Below are 20,007 nucleotides of genomic sequence, written 5' to 3' on the forward strand. Positions count from 1 at the left end.
CGCAGTCAAATGCCTTGCATGCGTACATGTGTGTGTGAACACGGGTTTGTGTGAAAGCGATGGTTTGACTGGCTTCAGGCACCCTGTAACGCGAAAATCGGACGGTTGGCTAGGCCCAATCGCACGGCTCTCAAGGCGGTTTAAAAAACGAGATTATCATCCGGCTGATTGGTAGTGCTGGCCTCAACGTTCAAACGGTCGTTTCAAAAAAGAAAAAAACGTTCAAACGGTGATGTGAAGGCAGAATTGAAAGGGCAAAAGTGAGAAAGCTTCGAAGGGTACAACAGACCAGTGCCATATAACTGAAGGTTCAATTTGTAATTGTCCTTTCACTCGATCTCCCAATTTCTCCGCTCCTCCCCCGAACAGTAAGCGGCGGCGGCGGCGGCGGCGGCGGCGGGCTGTAGACTCCGCCTTCTTCCGAGCCATCGACCGGCGTCGAGCGCTTCCAATCGCGCTGCCCCTGCATAAGCCATCGAGGCCCCCTCTTCCCCTTGGCCGTCGTCCTCCCCTGCATCGGCCGCCGTCGGGTATCCCATCCCCGACCCAACGCCAAACGGAAGGTAGCCCCTATCCCGCGTCCCCGCGCCCCCCCAGCAATGTTCCTTGTATCACACTTAATTGTAATTTCTATAGATCTGTTTGCATGCATATGAATGGTAGGATGGTGCAGCATATGTATGGGAATGGGAGTATGCAAGAACTGTCTGCTCTCTGTTATAAATACGATGGATGATGGCAGGATAGCAAGTTTGTATTTTTTTGGAGCAAACTTAATTGTAATTTCTATAGATCTGTTTGGAGCTTGTCTGTATTTGATGATCATCTGCACTTAACAATAAACAAAATCTACAAAAAAAACCATGATTAATCAATGCTTTAACATCATGTTCAACATACAGGGAGATTTGGGATTTTAGCCACCAGCCTCCCCAAAAGCAAGTTCCAACTCAGAAAAAGACGGCCTTGTTGCTACGCAAGTCCCCATGGCAGCGGCAACTGGCTATGACGGCCCGAATGATGAGCAGTTGCATGCGTATGCCGACCTAAGGTATGCTGACCTACCATTCTACGGGAGCAATCTGATGGAGGTTTTTGCCGTGCGTGTCCCTGATGCAGCCGCCTCCTCCCGAGGAAACAGGCTGCCGCCTTGTGGCATAGTTGAAGCCGGTGGCACCTATTGCTCTCAGTCTATGGTCTTCGCAAGGATCTGCCATGACGACCAGGTCACCCCACAACCTTGTGATTCGCAGGTGCAGATTCTTACCAGTTATCCACTGTACCAATCAACTCCATTTCAATTCTGTATTATTTTTGTTTAGGGCTGAAGAAGCAATTGTATTGTGCCACAAAAAGATTTCTGCAACTCAAATTGTGTAATGGCATAAGTGAAATAATCCAACTTCATTTATTAACTTGGGAAAGTATGATTGTTTTATTTTATTTTTCTTGTATACGAACTAGCAATGAATGTACTACATAAAGTGGACCATATCTGAATGTCCATGTGTAGGTGGAATATCTGTAGCCAGCGAGTGGGAATTATGGTAATCCACTCTGTTTGCTTGTTACTTCTTTAGGCAAATGCTTGAGACTGAAATCACATGTTTAGAAACCATCAAAGGTGCACTATCATGTCTGTTGGTGTAGGCTTTCTTTCTTCCAGTGTCCAAAGTATCTCTAATCAGGAAAATATTCTGCTGAAGTAAATATAGTGTCATGACGATAGCACATTGTTGAAAATGAGTCATGATGTTAAGAGCATCTCTAGCAGATCCCGCAACCGACCGAGCCGCAAAATTTGTTTACGGGCTCCCGTAAATGAAATTTACGGGACGACATGCGCTGAGACAGAACAGATCCAGTTCAAACGAAAATCAAAGTAGTTCATACTACGCGGGGTTCTACTTCTAATGCATACTTGTTCTACGCGTCTGCACCGGAACCAGAATCGCCGTCGTCACCCTTGTCACCGGAGCCGTCCTCGCGTGGCGGCGGCTCGTTGTCGTGGAGGGTGTGGTAGATCAGGGTACTGGAGAGTGTCTGCTGGAGTTGGTACTCCTCTTTGAGCTCCTGCAGGCGCGCGGCCACAGCTACATCGCCGGCCGCGGCGGCCTCCCTCGCCTGCCACCACGCGTTCTCGGCCGCTCGGAGCCGCTGGAGGGCCGGGTCGAAGATCCTCCCGAGTCGCCGGCAACTCGCCCACGAGCGCGACTCGGCGCTGCAGGACTTCGCGCCACGGATGCGTGTCGCCTCTCTTTGTGTATCCGTCACGGGAGGGCGGAGGGAGGAGCTGCCGGCCTTGTCGTCGTTGCGAAGCTTCCGGCCGGCGAACACACCGCGCCCGAGCCCGCCGCGCCGACCAAAACCGTCGCCGCCGCCACACCCTGCACCCGCTGTCGCCATTACCGGAGAGATCCGGTGGCCGGAGGCGCCGGAAATCGCTGCCGGAGGGGAGGTGGTTTCTTGCTGGAGGAGGGGAATTCGCAGCTGAGAGGGATGCGGGGAATGCTGGATGGAAACCCTAAAATCCACTCGTGCCCGCATATATACAGGAAACACGGTCGGTTTACGGGCCGCCCGTAAAACTTTTACGGGCCGGGCCTCGTTTGCAGGATCTGCGTGGGCCCTTTTTTTTGGGCCGTCCTGTATAACGTCCCGCAAAATGCAGTTCGCCAGAGTTATACGGGATCTGCTAGAGATGCTCTAAAGATAGGTACATCCCCTTCAAAACACAATATGCTGTAATTTGCAAATTCTCGATTGACTGTGAGCTAGCCGTTTCTTTCTTTATTTACTCACCAGTCACCATTAGATCGCCTTGAAACTCCCCATCTCCGGTGCGGAGCTACTCCATGTGCTCTGGTAACAGGGTTTAGTGGCATGGCCAGGGGCTTCCTGGAGGTGGAACAGGGCGGTGGGTGAAGCTGGCTGGTAGGTTGGTTAGGAGGATGATGTTAGGATGTGATGGGACGTGATGGTGGATCTGGCTTAGAAGCTGGTGATGGCGACGAGAGATGAGACAACAGTAGGCGAAGTGGAGGTGAGGTAGGGCTAGGGAAGTGCACGTTGCTACGTGGGTTGGTGGGTTACTGGGTTAGTAGCGGTGCATTTGGCCTGGAAGGAGGTGCGATGCGGGATGTATTTTGTGCGCCACACACTTCTCATGCAATCTTCGTATCCACTAGCAAAGTTCACAAAAATTTCTGGAAAAGTACATAGACTTCAAAACTACTATATATTTGTTTAATTTGCCAGCTCAAATACATATTATTTTGAGATTAAGAATAAGAAAATTCTGACAATTTCAGTTCTGAAAATTAGTTAGAAATTTCTACTCCTGACCTAGGGGTCCTATTTGACCCTACAACTGCCACCACAAGCTTGGAAATACATTTGCCAAAAAAATGAAAAAAATTGATGACTTTTGCTGCTGGATATTTGTTTGGAAGTACATAGAGTTCAAACACACTGCATGGAAGATATTAGAGGATGTAATTAAGGTTCAATGTTGGTACTACCAAAATTTATGGATTTTTAAAATTTTAGTAATTTCAGAAATCAATTCGGCCATCAAGTGCTAATTAGCCAGCATAATCTTGAAGTTTCATCCGAGATGTCAACATTCCTGTAGCCACCAAAGTATTTGAAATTTCTGAACTTAACAATTTCAATGAAATTTGAATATTGCATGTAATACCTCCCTGGAGATAAAGTTTGGATGAGTTCTAATACTCACTCTGACCCAAACTAATTGTCGCAGCTTTAGTACAAAGTTGCAACAATTAATGTGGATCGGAGGGAGTACTAGATGAGGGGTGAATCTGGCCATTGCATTAAGAGCTTAACGACTCTGGGTAGTTGACTGCTCATTAGGAGCTCCCAATCTATATACAGGCGTAACCATCCATCGTACCATGCACTGCTTCTTTCCTTAGTCTGCAAAGCTAGTTACAAAGAGGACATGCTGGCTCTAAGTATATTGCTTGATTTGTTCTGTTAACATGTGCAAAGAGTATTGCAAACTTATTACTACCGTGTGTTGATAATAGAAGAAAGAAAGCCTTTTGCCGTCAGCAAATGCTTTGCCAAGGAGAGATGATAAAGCTTTTTGCAAAACAGTTGAGCACTCGAGCATCCATGTTGTCTGGCTTCACTAGTAAATGTAATGTGCATAGTACTCCCTCCGTCCCAAAATTCTTGTCTTAGATTAGTCTAGATACGGATGTATCTAACACTAAAACGTGACTTGATACATCCGTATTTAGAAAAATTTAAGACAAGAATTTTGGGACGGAGGGAGTATATGTTTGCTTAGTTATTCAGGTTTGCATCTATTGAGACATAGTGTTTCACCTTTAATGAGGCAAATATAAATCACTTCTATTTTCTATGGAACAGGGCAACCTTGTGCTAACTGGTCCAGGAAGAGCCATCTCAGCAGATGGACCTGTCGGGTTCAGCATTTATCTCCATGACAATAGCCAAGATATCTCTCTTGAAGAAATCTGGAACTTGAGCGTGCATTTACACCTGGAGACCCCAACATTGGACAGGCCCCTATTAGAAACTGCCAATACTCCTTATGGTCCTGTGGAGGTGATCTACGCCATCCTGAGCCAGGGAGTTGAATGCGAAGTTGCTGTGAGGCTTACTCATCGCAATGTAAAAGATCCTATCAGCCTTTTTGGGAGAATTGTCGCTCGCAGCGAGCTGTTTGATATTGGCTGCGTGCTTTTCTACAACGAAGATGTGAAGGGCATATGTGCACGATCAGGAGAGCTGATTCCCTTGGCTAGACATCAGCTTGCGGTGCCATTGTACAAGGTACTGGCAATTGAAATAGATCTGCACTCTGATTGTGGTGACGAGATTATGAGAGGCACACTAGAGTTTCATCCCTTGCCCGAATGCGATCAAACGGCGCGTCTTATCAGCAAGAGTGGTACTCAAATCGAAGTGAAGATCTTCATTTCACAATACTTTAGGTAGTGTGTTCGTTGCTCAGCTGTGGGTCACTTTAATGTATAACATATGATGAAGACTCTGGATGCCTGTGCGCCCAGTCCCTTGTGTTGTACTACTACACAAAGCAGTGACCTGATAAAATGTTTGCACAGTGACAGTATCCTGTCGCTGAATGTTATTATATGATCTGATAAAATTATAAGTTCATGTTGGTTTTCTAGGAGCTGTGCCAGTGTTCTTTACTACTACCGTCTCAACAAAGCAGTGACCTGACCTTTGCGTAGAATTTTGTCAGTTTGCTGGGCCAGATATTGGGTTCGAATTGTTCTTCTTGGTTAAACCTGGTAGAAATCGTGATGAGCTACGTCTTGACTCGCTCGTGCCGCTCTCGCGGGCGGCAGGGCGAACCCTAGCCGCCACCGGCCAACGACCCTCCCCCCTTCCCCCCTGCCGCCACCAGAGTGTGCCGCCGGGCAAAGCTCGGCTGGCGTGGGTGGCGGCGGGGCCTTCTTCCCCTTCTCCCATGGCTTTCGGCGGCGCGGGATGCAGGGCCGCGGTGAGGTATTCGCGCAGGACGACGCGACGGTGACTCGGGCGGCGTGCCGGTGGTGCGGCCGTGCGGCGGAGCGGCGGCGGCTGCGTGGTTCTGGAGGCGCAGGCTTGGGCATGGGGCGGGTGAGGTGGTTGGCTGCATCGGGGCTTCCTCGTCAGACCCCGACGACAGGGGTCGCGGGCCGCGGCGGCACGGGCTGGGGGCGGTGTCTGGCTAGGCTGGGCCGGCCTCTAGCATGGTGAGGCGTGCCGGCTGGTGCGCTGGTGGCGGGGCATAGCTGTACGGGCGCGGAGGCTGCATATCTGGTAGTGGCTGCGGCGTCGCCCGTGCGGTCGATGCGGGTGGTGGTGGCGGTGGTCTCCGGGAGGGGGCGGCGGCGGTTGTCGGCCAAATCAGCTGGGATCTGGCCCATGGCCGTCGGTGGGCGGTTTGGGGCTGTCCCTCGGAGTCTCGGCGGGATGTGGGCTGCCACGGCGTGGTGGTGGCTCATGGCGGTGGTCTGGATCGTTTCACGACGGCGGCTGGTCATCTTCGGTATCGGCCGTCCGTGAGCGGCCTGGGTTGGCCTTCGATGCCTCTTCTCATTGCCTGGCGCTACCTTCGTTGAAGGGTTGGTTCTTTCCCGGCTACGGTCCATTGCCTGTCTCGCGCCCGGTACTGCAGGACGGAGCTCGTCTCGCGCCCGCAGGACGGAGCTCGTCTCGCGCCCGCAGGACGGAGCTCGTCTCGCGCCCGGCAGCAGGACCGAGCTCGTCTCGCGCCCGACAGCAGGACCGAGCTCGTCTTGTGCCCGGTGCCGCAGGACGGGTCGATGGAGGCCACTTTGACCGGCCTATTGGGTCTCGGCGTTGGGGGACCCCCGGGTTGGTTGGGGTAGCGGCGGGTCACGGGTGAGGTGGTGTCTAGGTCTCTGATGCCGGGGCGGCGGCCCTGGGGATGGTAGCGCGGTGCTCAGGGGCAGAGCCCGTGGCTCGGTGCTGCCCGGTGACCATGGCCGTGTGGGCGGCGTGGTTGCTGGGGTGCGGCATTCGGTGGCGGTGTGTGTTGGCCGGGGTGAAAACCTGTTCTATCTTCGGATGGGCCGGCGGCGGCGAAGCTCGTTCCCTTCTTGAAGGCGTCGTCGCGGCTCTCATTGCCAGTCGTGTCGCTCCAGACTCTGACCCTCGGGTCGGGCGGTAACCGCACTCCGGTGTCGTATCCTTCCTGAAGGCACCGCCTTGGAGCCCACGGTTCGTCGTATGCGGCTTCTTCTCTTCGCGATGGCGTGTTCGAGGACCCCGGCTACTCTTGTGTGCTTGGGGTGGTGTTGTTGCGCTCAGCGCCTTGTATCTTGCCTTGGGTGTGTGCGTGTGTTGTGGGGTGTGTGTTTGTATCGGGTTGCTGTTGGTCATTGCTTTATATATAAAACGGGGCGAAAGTCTTTTTGGGTAAATCGTGATGAGTAAGAATTTCTACATGCATGACTTTGGTACAAGAACTGACCTCACAAAGGCTCAGCTCAACGTCGTTGCTCTAGAAGCCAGGATCGCCGAGTTGGTGGGAGGGCTGCTGGTAGCGAGGCACCAGGCGCGCGCCATGGTCGCCGACACAAGCTTCTGCGCCGCAAGCCATGGGCGATGGCTAGGCCCGAGCCCTTCCTCGCGTCTGCGGTGCAGCTGAGCAGCCGAGCCGACCAATTATCGAAACATGCATTGATTTGAGACCAAAGTAGACACTTAGAGCTTGAAACGTACAGTACATAACATCGCTCATGTCTCAATATAGGCAGAGAGATTGATCATAGGCAGAGAGATTGATCACGCATAAGACCTAAGTCAGTAAACAACCTACCAACTGGCCACCAAGGCACCAAAGTTCAGTCAGGCTAGTTACTACATTGAACTGCAAAAACGTCTTATATTATAGTATTAGTGTACAGAGGTAGTAGTGTATCCATCTGGATTTTGGAGTGCTATAAATAGTAGAGTACCAGCGTTCTCTTATCTCCCAGCCATCACAGCAAGAAGTTGCCTCTCGCTGATCGATGCACAGAGACAGGAAGCACACAGCATTCACCATGCTGGGCAAGAACACCATGTCTTCCTCGTGGCGCTGCTGCTCTCATGTAGTTCCATGAGCAGCGCAGCACGGCACCTAGAGGAGGAGGCTGTGCCCAAGGAGTACCCACCAGGCCACCACACCCCACCGTCCCGGACCTGCCAAATCCTGAACTCCCGTCGCACCCTACTACGCCCGAGATACCGAAGCCTGAACTGCCGCACCCTGCTGTGCCCAAGGTGTCAACCCAAAGTGTCACACGCCGTGGTGCCAAAGGAGTCTGAACTCTGAAGTCCAAGACCCTGTCGTGCCGGAGGTGCCAAAGCCCGAACTGCCGCCACACCCTACTATGCCCGAGCTCCCGAAGGCTGAGCTACCGCATCCTGCTGTGCCAATGGAGCCTCAAGTGTCGCACCCTGTCATGCCGGAGGTACCAAAGGAGCACGTACTGCCGCACTCGGGCACACCGGAGATACCAATGGAGCCTCAAGTGCCACACCCCGTTGTGTCAGAGGTGCCAAAGGAGCACGAGCTGCCGCCCCCCTGCCATGCCAGAGTTGTCGAAACCTGAAATGCCACACGATACCGTGCGAAAGGAGCCCCATGTGCCTCACCCTGAGGTACCGGAGGTGCCTAATTAAAGAGAGCCCAAGTTACCACACCCAGCTATGCCAGAGGGCCTGAAGCAGGAAATGCCGCCGTTCCCCAAAGCCAAGCTGCCCCTGAAGCTTCAGCCATGATCGGACTACCGGCATCCGTGCATCGCACCCGTTATCTAATTATTGAACTATCTACTATACATTTGGGTGAGTGTTTATATTGTTTTCTTATGGAGTGAAGTGGGTGATTGTTATAGATGCAGTGTGTGTTGTACATGTCGTTCGAGAGATTGCGTGGAAGTTCCTGATTGGAGCGTTATGTCTTAGGTGGTGTTGGCGTGTTGCATATATTTGCACATGAATAAATATGTTTCATGTTGGGAGGTTTTATATCAGGTTTGTTCGTCACAGAAGAGTTTTTAAGTTTTCGCTACATTAATTATGCTCTTCGGACAACTAAGTTGTTCGTGTTTTGTATCGGTAGAGACGTCCTAAGAGCCCAAGTTTGATCGGAAGCATAATAAGAGATAACAAAGTCTATAACCAAAAGTAAGTTTGTCCTACGGCTTGCTCATCTCGACAGATGCTGGACAGCGGAGCGTCTTGCTAACCGAGGTCTACTGCACCCGCTAGATGCGTGCTACGCGGCCAAGATACCAAAACCGTCCACCATCTCCTGGTTGGTTGTGTGTTCCCCTGGCAAGTTTAGCACCAGGTTCTGTCATGGTGCCGTTTCACCTCCATGCCGTAGGATGGGACTTCAAGCACCTCCCTACGAATGGTGGGCTGCGGCGATGGTGTCCTTCCCTCCCAGCCCGCGTAAGGGCTTCGCTTCCATTGTCCCTCGATGCACCTAGATGACATGGAAGCATCAGAACACATGCATCTTCGACGACAAGTGGGCCTCTCTCCCTTATCTCGTGGTAGCTATCCAGGACGAAGAGCGGGCATGGTCTAGGAGCATCTCCAGCCGCGCCCTCAGAACGGCGCCGAAAAAATGGCTCAGTCACGCTCTCAGGACGTCGAATTCCGTCAGCTTGGCCCGTTTTTGCGCTCGGCGCTCGCAGGCCGAACCCGGCGCACTGGGGGGCGCTCGGGGGCTCCGGCGCAAGAGAAAAGCGTTCTTGGGGCCACATTGACAGGTGAAAAGTCAAGCCACCCGCCCAGATTCGCCTCCTACCCCCTGCGCTCGGCCGCCACCCTGCACCACCCTGCCGATCCCGGCGCCGACCATCGCTCGCCGCAGCTAGGTAGACCATCTCCTAACGGGAAAAAGAAGGGGTTTCGCCGAGGCAGCCTCTTCGCCGCCGCCCGGGCACCTTTTCCGGCGCTCCGGCCGCGTAGGGCATGTACACCGGCTGGCATGCGCCTACCTCGCCCACAAGGTGTTCGGTGAATTGCGCGGCCCGGCGATGGACTCCGAAGATGAGGAGGCGCTCGCGGCGTTGCTGGATGAGGAAGCCAAAGCCGACGTCCAGGAGCAGGAGCATATCATGGTGCTCGCCGCCCTCGCCGGCCTACTCGCGGGCAGTGAGAAGCCGCGGCGAGGTGGCTCGGCGCTTGGCCGGGTGAAAGCAAAGAACCGGCATCGTCTGGAAGGCTACTGCATGCTCTACTCGGACTACTTCGCCGACGCTCCATTGCACGGTGAGAAAACATTTTGGCGCCATTATCGGATGAGCCGAAAGCTTTTCCTTCGGATTGTGAATTTCATCCGGGAGTTCGAGAGCTACTTCAAGTGCAAGAAGGATTGCACCGGCACAACTGGATTCACCTTGATCCAGAAGTGCATGACAGCTACGATGATGCTTGCATACGGAGCTCCCGGTGATTCACTCGACGACTATGGGCGCATGGCCGAGTCCACCACCATTGAGTGTTTCTACAAGTTCTTCAGGGCAGTGGTGGCAGTGTTTGGACCGCAGTACTTGCGAACACCCAATGCGGAAGACACTGCTCGGATCCTAGCACAGAATGAAGCAAGAGGATTTCCTGGGATGCTTGAAAGCATCGAATGCATGCATTGGAAATGGAAGAACTATCCATTTGCTTGGCAGGGGTTGTACAAAGGCGCCAAAGGCGGTTGCAGTGTGGTGCTTGAGCCAGTGGTCACACAGGACCTCTGGATTTGGCACTCTTTCTTTGGGATGCCAGGAACTCACAATGACATCAACGTCCTGCAGTGCTCCCCAGTCTTTGCCAAGCTTGTTGAAGGTCATTCTCCTCCGGTGAACTTCGAGGTCAATGGATGACAGTACAACAGGGGGTACTATCTAGCTGATGGCATCTATCCAATATGGTCGACATTTGTGAAGACCATCTCAAACCTTGTGCCAGGAGGCAAGAACGTCTGGTTTGCGAAGATTCAGGAGGCTTGCAGGAAGGATGTCGAGCGGGCATTTGGTGTGCTCCAATCTCGATTTGCTGTTGTCCGGTACCCCGCTCAGACCTGGTCGAAAGATCAAATGTGGGAGATCATGACATGATGTGTCATCTTGCACAACATGATCACTAAGAGCGAGCAGGAAGAGCCAGTGTTTGACACTGAACCATATCACAAGAAGGGTCCTCTTGCCCAAGTTGATCACCAGCTACCGACAAACTGGACTGACTACCTCAATATGCGTCAGGAGACCCGAGACCCACAGATGCATCAAGAACTGCAACACGATCTGGTGGAGCACCTATGGAGTGTTGGGGAACATAGCAGAAATTCAAAATTTTCTATGCATCACCAAGATCAATATATGGAGAGACTAGCAACGAGAGAGAGGGGAGTGCATCTTCATACCCTTGAAGATTGCGATACGGAAGCGTTACAAGAACGCGGTCGGTGGAGTCGTTCACGAAGCAATTCAGATCGCGGCCAAATCCGATCTAAGCACCGAACAATGATGCCTCCGCGTTCAACACACGTACAACCTGGGGATGGCTCCTCCTTCTTGATCCAGCAAGGGGAGAGGAGAAGTTGAGGGAAAACTCTGACATCACGACGGGATGGTGGTGATGGAGCTCGTGGTTCTCCGGCAGAGCTTCGCTAAGCACTACGGAGGAGGAGGAAGTGTTGGAGGAGGGAGAGGGCTGCGCCAGGGGAAGGGTGCGGCTGCCCTCTCTCTTCCTCACTATATATAGGGGGAAGGGAGGAGGGGGAGGTGCCCTAGGGTTCCCTAGGGGAGGGGCGGCAGCCACAGGGGAAACCCTAGATGGGTTTGGGCGCCCCCACCCCCTAGGAAACTTGCCCCCCAAGCCGGGAGGGGCGGCTGCCCTAGGGGTGGCGCCCCCACCTCTCCTGGTTACGTGAGATGGGGTGGGAGGGGCTCTCAGCCCCTTAGTGGGCTGATGCGCCCTCTCCCCTTGGCCCATAAGCCCCCCCAACACTTGCTGGGGCCTCCGAAACCCCTTTCGGACACGCTGGTCATCACCTGGTACCCCCGGAACAATTCCGGACTCCAATACCCTTCGTCTAATATACCGATCTTCACCTCCGGACCATTCCAGAGATCCTCGTCATGTCCGGGATCTCATCCGGGACTCCGAACAACCTTCGGTAACCACATACTATTTCCCATAACAACTCTAGCGTCACCGAACCTTAAGTGTGTAGACCCTACGGGTTCGGGAACCACGCAGACATGACCGAGACGTTCTCCGATCAATAACCAAAAGCGGGATCTGGATACCCATGTTGGCTCCCACATGTTCCATGATGATCTCATCGGATAAACCACGATGTCAAGGATTCAAGCAATCCCGTATGCAATTCCCTTTGTCAATCGGTGTCTTACTTGCCCGAGATTCGATCGTCGATATCTCAATACCTCGTTCAATCTCGTTACCGGCAAGTCACTTTACTCGTTCCATAATGCATGATCCCGTGACTAACTACTTAGTCACATTGAGCTCATTATGATGATGCATTACCGAGTGGACCCAGAGATACCTCTCCGTCATACGGAGTGACAAATCCCAGTCTCGATTCGTGCCAACCCAACAAACACTTTCGGAGATACCCGTAGTGCACCTTTATAGCCACCTAGTTACGTTTTGACGTTTGGTACACCCAAAGCACTGCTACGGTATCAGGGTGTTACACAATCTCATGGTCTAAGGAAATGATACTTGACATTAGAAAAGCTTTAGCAAACGAACTACACGATCTTGTGCTATTCTTAGGATTGGGTCTCGTCCATCACATCATTCTCCTAATGATGTGATCCTGTTATCAATGACATCCAATGTCCATGGTCAGGAAACCATGACCATCTGTTGATCAACGAGCTAGTCAACTAGAGGCTCACTAGGGACATGTTGTGGTCTATGTATTCACACATGTATTACGGTTTCCAGTTAATACAATTATAGCATGAACAATAGACAATTATCATGAACAAGGAAATACAATAATAACCATTTTATTATTGCCTCTAGGGCATATTTCCAACAGTCTCCCACTTGCACTAGAGTCAATAATCTAGTTCACATCACTATGTGATTGTAATGAATTCAACACCCATGGGGTTTGATCATATCTCGCTTGTGAGAGAGGTTATTAGTCAACGGGTCTGAATCTTTCAGATCCGTGTGTGCTTTACAAATCTCTATGTCATCTCCTAGATGCATCTACCACGCTCTATTTGGAGCTATTCCAAATAAATGTTCTACTATACGATTCCGGTTTACTACTAAGAATAATCCGGATTTGTGTCAAAGTTCGCATCGGCGTAACCCTTTACGACGAACTCTTTTACCACCTCTATAATCAAGAAAATTCCTTAGTCCACTAGTTACTAAGGATATGTTTGACCGCTGTCTTGTTATCCATTCCTGGATCATTCTTGTACCCCTTGACTGACTCATGGCAAGGCACACTTCAGGTGCGGTACACAGCATAGCATACTATAGAGCCTATGTCTGAAGCATAGAGGACGACCTTCGTCCATTCTCTCTCTTTTGCCGAGGTCATGTCTTGAGTCTTACTCAATACTCACACCTTATAACATAGCCAAGAACTCCTTCTTCGCCGATCTATTTTGAACTTCTTCAAAATCTTGTCACGGCATGTATTCATTTAAAAGTATTATTGAGCGTTTTTGATCTATCCTTATAGATCTTGATGCTTAATGTTCAAGTAGCTTAATCTAGGTTTTCCATTGAAAACACCTTTTCAAATACCCTATATGCTTTCTAGAAATTCTATATCATTTCTGATCAACAATACGTTAACAACATATACTCATCAGAAATTCTATAGTGCTCCCACTCACATCTTTGGAAATACAAGTTTCTCATAAACTTTGTATAAATCCAAAATCTTTGATCATCTCATCAAAGCGTATATTCCAACTCCGAGATGCTTACTCCAGTCCTTAGAAGGATTGCTGGAGCTTTGCATACTTGTTAGCATCTTTTAGGATTGTCAAAACCTTCTGGTTGTATCAGATACAACCTTTCCTCAAGAAAATCGTCGAGGAAACTATATTTTGACATCCTATCTGCAAGATTTCATAAATAATGCAGTAGCTGCTAATATAATTCTAATAGACTCTTAGCATCGCTACGAGTGAGAAAGTATCATCGTAGTTAACTCCTTGAACTTGTCGGAAAACATCTCAGCGACAAGTCGAGCTTTGTTAATGGTGACACTTACCATCATTGTCTGTCTTCCCTTTTAAAATCCATCTGTACCCAACAGCCTTATGACCATCAAGTAGTTCTTCCAAACTCTACACTTTGTTTTATACATGGATCTTCTCTCGGATTTTATGGCCTCGAGCCATTTGTCGGAATCCGGGCCCACCATCGCTTCTCCATAGCTCATAGGTTCATTGTTGTCTAGCAACATGACCTCCAAGACAAGATTACCGTACCACTCTGAAGCAGTACACGTCCTTGTCGTCCTACGAGGTTCGACAGTGACTTGATCCGATGCTTCATGATCACTATCATCAGCTTCCACTTCAATTGGTGTAGGTGCCACAAGAACAACTTCATGTGCCCTGCTACACACTAGTTGTAGTGACGGTTCAATAACCATATCAAGTCTCCACCATCCTCCCACTCAATTCTTTCGAGAGAAACTTTTCCTCGAGAAAGGACCCGATACTAGAAACAATCACTTTTGCTTCTGAATCTGAAATAGGAGGTATACCCAACTGTTTTGGGTGTCCTATGAGATGTATTTATCCGCTTTTGGTTCGAGCTTATCAGGATGAAACTTTTTTTCACATAAGCGTCGCAGCCCCAAACTTTCAAGAAACGACAGCTTAGGTTTCCCTAAACCATAGTTCATACGGTGTCATCTCAACGGAATTACGTGGTGCCCTATTTAAAGTGAATGTGGTTGTCTCTAATTCCTAACCCATGAACGATAGTGGTAATTCGATAAGAGACATCATGGTATGCCCCATATCCAATGGGGTGCATCTATGATGTTCGGACACACCATGACACTATGGTGTTCTAGGCGGTGTTAGTTGTGAAACAATTTCCACAATGTCTCAATTCTGTACCAAACTCACAACTCAGATATTCATCTCTATGATCATATCATAGACATTTTATCCTCTTGTCACGACGATCTTCAACTTCACTCTGAAATTACTTGAACCATTTAATAATTCAGACTTGTGTTTCATCAAGTAAATATACTCAGTATCTACTCAAATCATCTATGAAGTAAGAACATAACGATATCTACTGCATGCCTCAGCACTCATTGGACTGCACACATCAAAATGTATTACTTCCAACAAGTTGCTTTCTTGTTCCATTTTACTGAAAACGAGGCTTTTAGTCATCTTGCCCATGTGGTATGATTTGCATATCTCAAGTGATTCAAAATCAAGTAAGTCCAAACGGTCCATCTGCATGGAGTTTCTTCATGCGTATATACCAATAGACATGGTTCACATGTCTCAATCTTTTCAAAAACGAGTGAGTCCAAAGATCCATCAACATGGAGCTTCTTCATGCGTTTTATACCAATATGACTCAAAATGGCAGTGCCACAAGTAGGTGGCACTATATCATTACTATCTTATATCTTTTGGCATGAACATGTGTATCACTACGATCGAGATCCAATAAACCATTCATTTTAGGTGCAAGACCATTGAAGGTATTATTCAAATAAACAGAGTAACCATTATTCTTCTTAAATGAATAATCGTATTGCGATAAACATAATCCAATCATGTCTATGCTCAACGCAAACACCAAATAACAATTACTGAATCGGTATCTATTACCATGGTGCTACTAGGAGTACTAGTAAAGTACACATCAATATAATGTATGTCCAATATACTTCTGTCGACCTTGCCAGCCTTCTCATCTACCAAGTATCTATAGTAGTTCTGCTTCAGTGACTGTTCCCCTCATTACAGAAGCACTTAGTCTCGGGTTTGGGTTCAACCTTGGGTTTCTTCACTAGAGCAGCAACTGATTTGCCATTTCATGAAGTATCCCTTCTTGCCCTTGCCATTCTTGAAACTAGTGGTTTCACTAACCATCAACAATTGATGCTCCTTCTTGATTTCTACTTTCGCGGTGTCAAACATTGCAAATATTTCAAGGATCATCATATCTATCCCTGATAGGTTATAGTTCATCACGAAGCTCTAGTAGCTTGGTGGCAATGACTTTGGAGAAACATCACTATCTCATCTGGAAGATTAACTCCCACTCGATTCAAGTGATTTTTGTACCCAGACAATCTGAGTACAAGCTCAACGATTGAGCTTTTCTCAATTAGTTTGTAGGCTAAGAAACTTGTCGGAGGTCTCATACCTCTTGATGTGGGCACGAGCCTGAAATCCCAATTTCATCCCTTGGAATATCTCATATGTTCCGCGATGTTTCAAAAACATCTTCGGCCCCACAATTCTAAACCGTTTAACATTACTGAACTATCATGTAGTCATCAAAACGTGTATGTCAGATGTTCACAACATCCACAGACGACGTTCAAGGTTCAGCACACCGAGCGGTGCATTAAGGACATAAGCCTTCTACGCAGCAATGAGGACAATCCTCAGTTTACGGACCCGGTCCGCATACTTGCTACTATCAACTTTCAACTAAATTTTCTCTAGGAACATATTTAAAACAGTAGAACTAAAACTCGAGCTACGACATAATTTGCAAAGACCTTTTGACTATGTTCATGATAATTAAGTTCATCTAATGATATTATTTAATGAACTCCCACTCAGATAGACATCCCTCTAGTCATCTAAGTGATACATGATTTGAGTCAACTAGGCCGTGTCCGATCATCACGTGAGACAGACTAGTCATCATCGGTGAACATCTTCATGTTGATCGTATCTACTTTACGACTCATGTTCGACCTTTCGGTCTCTTGTGTTCCGAGGTCATGTCTGTACATGCTAGGCTCGTCAAGTCAACCTAGCATGTATGTACAGACATGATCATCACGTGGCCATGTCTGTACATGCTAGGCTTGTCAAGTCAACCTAGCCTAGCATGTTCCGAGGCCATGTCTGTACATGCTAGGCTTGTCAAGTCAACCTAAGTGTTTTTCATGTGTAAATCTGGCTTACACCCGTTGTATGTGAACGTTAGAATCTATCACACCCGATCATCACGTGGTGCTTCGAAACAACGAACTTTCGCAACGGTGCACAGTTAGGGGGAACACTTTCTTGAAATTATTATGAGGGATAATCTTATTTACTACTGTCGTTCTAAGCAAATAAGATGCATAAACATGATAAACATCACATGCAATCAAATAGTGACATGATATGGCTAATATCATTTTGCTCCTTTTGATCTCCATCTTCGGGGCTCCATGATCATCATCGTCACCGGCATGACACCATGATCTCCATCATCTTGATCTCCATCATCGTGTCTCCATGAAGTTTTCTCGCCAACTGATTACTTCTACTACTATAGCTAACTGTTTAGCAATGAAGTAAAGTAATTACATGGCGTTATTCAGTGACATGCGGGTCATACAATAATTAAAGACAACTCCTATGGCTCCTGCCGGTTGTCATACTCATCGACATGCAAGTCGTGATTCCTATTACAAGAATATGATCAATCTCATACATCACATATATTTCATTCATCACATCCTTCTTGGCCATATCACATCACACGACATATGCTGCAAAAACAAGTTAGACGTCCTCTAATTGTTGTTGCAAGTTTATATGTGGCTGCTATAGGTTTCTAGCAAGAACGTTTCTTACCTATGCCAAAACCACAATGTGATATGCCAATTGATATTTACCCTTCATAAGGACCCTTTTCATCGAATCCGATCCGACTAAAGTGGGAGAGACTGGCACCCGCTAGCCACCTTATGCAACAAGTGCATGTCAGTCGGTGGAACTTGTCTCACGTAAGTGTACGCGTAAGGTCGGTCCGGGCCGCTTCATCCCACAATATCGTCGAAACAAGATAGGGCTAGTAATGGTAAGCATATTGAACAAAACCAACGCCTACAACTACTTGTGTTCTACTCGTGCATAGAATCTACGCAATCGACCTAGCTCATGATGCCACTGTTGGGGAACGTAGCAGAAATTCAAAATTTTCTACGCATCACCAAGATCAATCTATGGAGAGACTAGCAACGAGAGAGAGGGGAGTGCATCTTCATACCCTTGAATATCGCGATGCGGAAGTGTTACAAGAACGCGGTCGGTGGAGTCATTCACGAAGTGATTCAGATCGCGGCCGAATCCGATCTAAGCACCGAACAACGGTGCCTCCGCGTTCAACACACGTACAGCCCAGGGACGTCTCCTCCTTCTTGATCCAGCAAGGGGAGAGGATAAGTTGAGGGAAAACTCTGACAGCACGACGGCATGATGGTGATGGAGCTCGTGGTTCTCCGGCAGAGCTTCGCTAAGCACTACGGAGGAGGAGGAAGTGTTGGAGGAGGGAGAGGGCTGCGCCAGGGGAAGGGTGCGGCTGCCCTCTCTCTCCCTCACTATATATAGGGGGAAGGGAGGAGGGGGAGGCGCCCTAGAGTTCCCTAGGGGAGGGGCGGCGGCCACAGGGGAAACCCTAGTGTTGGGGAACGTAGTAATTTCAAAAAATTTCCTACGCACACGCAAGATCATGGTGATGGCATAGCAACGAGAGGGGAGAGTGTTGTCCACGTACCCTCGTAGACCGTAAGCAGAAGCGTTAGCACAACGCGGTTGATGTAGTCGTACGTTTTCACGATCCGACCGATCCAAGCACCAAACATACGGCACCTCCGAGTTCAGCACATGTTCAGCTCGATGACGATCCCCGGGCTCCGATCCAGCAAAGCTTCGGGGATGAGTTCCGTCAGCACGACGGCGTGGTGACGATGATGATGTACTACCGGCGCAGGGCTTCGCCTAAACTCCGCGACGATATGACCGAGGTGGAATATGGTGGAGGGGGGCACCGCACACGGCTAAGGAACGATCTGTAGATCAACTTGTGTGTTATGGGGTGCCCCCCTGCCCCCGTATATAAAGGAGGGAGGGGAGGTGCAGCCGGCCCCCTTGGGGTGCGCCTGGAGGAGTCCTACTCCCACCGGGAGTAGGACTCCCCCCTCTTGCCTTGGTCGAGAAGGAAAGGGGGGAGGGGAAAGAGGAAACGGGGGCGCCGCCCCCCCTTCCTTGTCCTATTCGGACTAGGGGGGGAGGGGGCGCACGGCCTGCCCTGGCCGGCCCTCCTCTTCTCCCTCATGGCCCACTAAGGCCCATTAACCCCCGGGAGGGTTCCGGTAACCCCCCGGTGTTCCGGTAAAATCCCAATTTCACCCGGAACCTTTCCGATGTCCAAACATAGGCTTCCAATATATCAATCTTTATGTCTCGACCATTTCGAGACTCCTCGTCATGTCCGCGATACATCCAGAACACCGAACAAACTTCGATACATCAAAACTTATAAACTCGTAATAAAACTGTCATCGTAACGTTAAGCGTGCGGACCCTACGGGTTCGAGAACTATGTAGACATGACCTAGAACTATTCTCGGTCAATAACCAATAGCGGAACCTGGATGCCCATATTGGTTCCTACATATTCTACGAAGATCTTTATCGGTCAAACCGCATAACAACATACGTTGTTCCCTTTGTCATCGGTATGTTACTTGCCGGAGATTTGATCGTCGGTATCCAATACCTAGTTCAATCTCATTACCGGCAAGTCTCTTTACTCGTTCCGTAATGCATCATCCCGTAACCAACTCATTTGGTCACATTGCTTGCAAGGCTTATAATGATGTGCATTACCGAGAGGGCCCAGAGATACCTCTCCGACAATCGGAGTGACAAAACCTAATCTCGAAATATGCCAACTCAACATGTACCTTCGAAGACACCTGTAGTACTCCTTTATAATCACCCAGTTACGTTGTGATGTTTGGTAGTACCCAAAGTGTTCCTCCGGTAAACGGGAGTTGCATAATTCTCATAGTTACAGGAACATGTATAAGTCATGAAGAAAGCAATAGCAATATACTAAACGATCAAGTGCTAGGCTAACGGAATGGGTCATGTCAATCACATCATTCTCCTAATGATGTGATCCCATTAATCAAATGACAACACATGTCTATGGTTAGGAAACATAACCATCTTTGATTAACGAGCTAGTCAAGTAGAGGCATACTAGTGACTATATGTTTGTCTATGTATTCACACATGTATCCTGTTTCAGGTTAATACAATTCTAGCATGAATAATAAACATTTATCATGATATGAGGAAATAAATAATAACTTTATTATTGCCTCTAGGTCATATTTCCTTCAATCTCCCACTTGCACTAGAGTCAATAATCTAGATTACATAGTAATGATTCTAACACCCATGGAGTCTT

The 20,007-nt window shown here is 48.9% G+C and overlaps 1 protein-coding gene and 1 pseudogene across 2 annotated transcripts; both read left to right on the plus strand.

Moving 5' to 3' along the window:
- Positions 1 to 351: 351 nt before the first annotated feature.
- LOC119341940 (60 kDa jasmonate-induced protein-like) lies at positions 352 to 5,188 on the plus strand. Of its 2 annotated transcripts, XM_037613784.1 has the most exons (4): positions 352 to 563; positions 903 to 1,051; positions 1,142 to 1,253; positions 4,402 to 5,188. In XM_037613784.1, exons 2-4 carry the CDS (start codon positions 987 to 989, stop codon positions 4,990 to 4,992), a joined length of 768 nt encoding a protein of 255 aa, XP_037469681.1. In that variant the 5' UTR covers positions 352 to 563; positions 903 to 986; the 3' UTR covers positions 4,993 to 5,188. The 2 variants fall into 2 exon arrangements, with proteins under 2 accessions (XP_037469681.1, XP_037469680.1); XM_037613783.1 differs by having other exon boundaries at positions 903 to 1,253.
- A 1,770-nt stretch (positions 5,189 to 6,958) lies between these two features.
- Positions 6,959 to 8,298, plus strand: LOC119339239 (annotated as a pseudogene).
- Positions 8,299 to 20,007: the final 11,709 nt, after the last annotated feature.

This window comes from Triticum dicoccoides, chromosome 7B (genome assembly GCF_002162155.2).
Source record: "Triticum dicoccoides isolate Atlit2015 ecotype Zavitan chromosome 7B, WEW_v2.0, whole genome shotgun sequence".
In the NCBI taxonomy this organism is placed as follows: domain Eukaryota; kingdom Viridiplantae; phylum Streptophyta; class Magnoliopsida; order Poales; family Poaceae; genus Triticum; species Triticum dicoccoides.

Bases quoted from the DNA above. Each gene is read 5' to 3' on its own strand.
- LOC119341940 (XM_037613783.1), top strand. From the start codon at position 987: ATGGCAGCGGCAACTGGCTATGACGGCCCGAATGATGAGCAGTTGCAT. The intron at 1,254-4,401 runs GTGCAGATTCTT...TCTATGGAACAG, and splicing joins CACAACCTTGTGATTCGCAG to GGCAACCTTGTGCTAACTGG.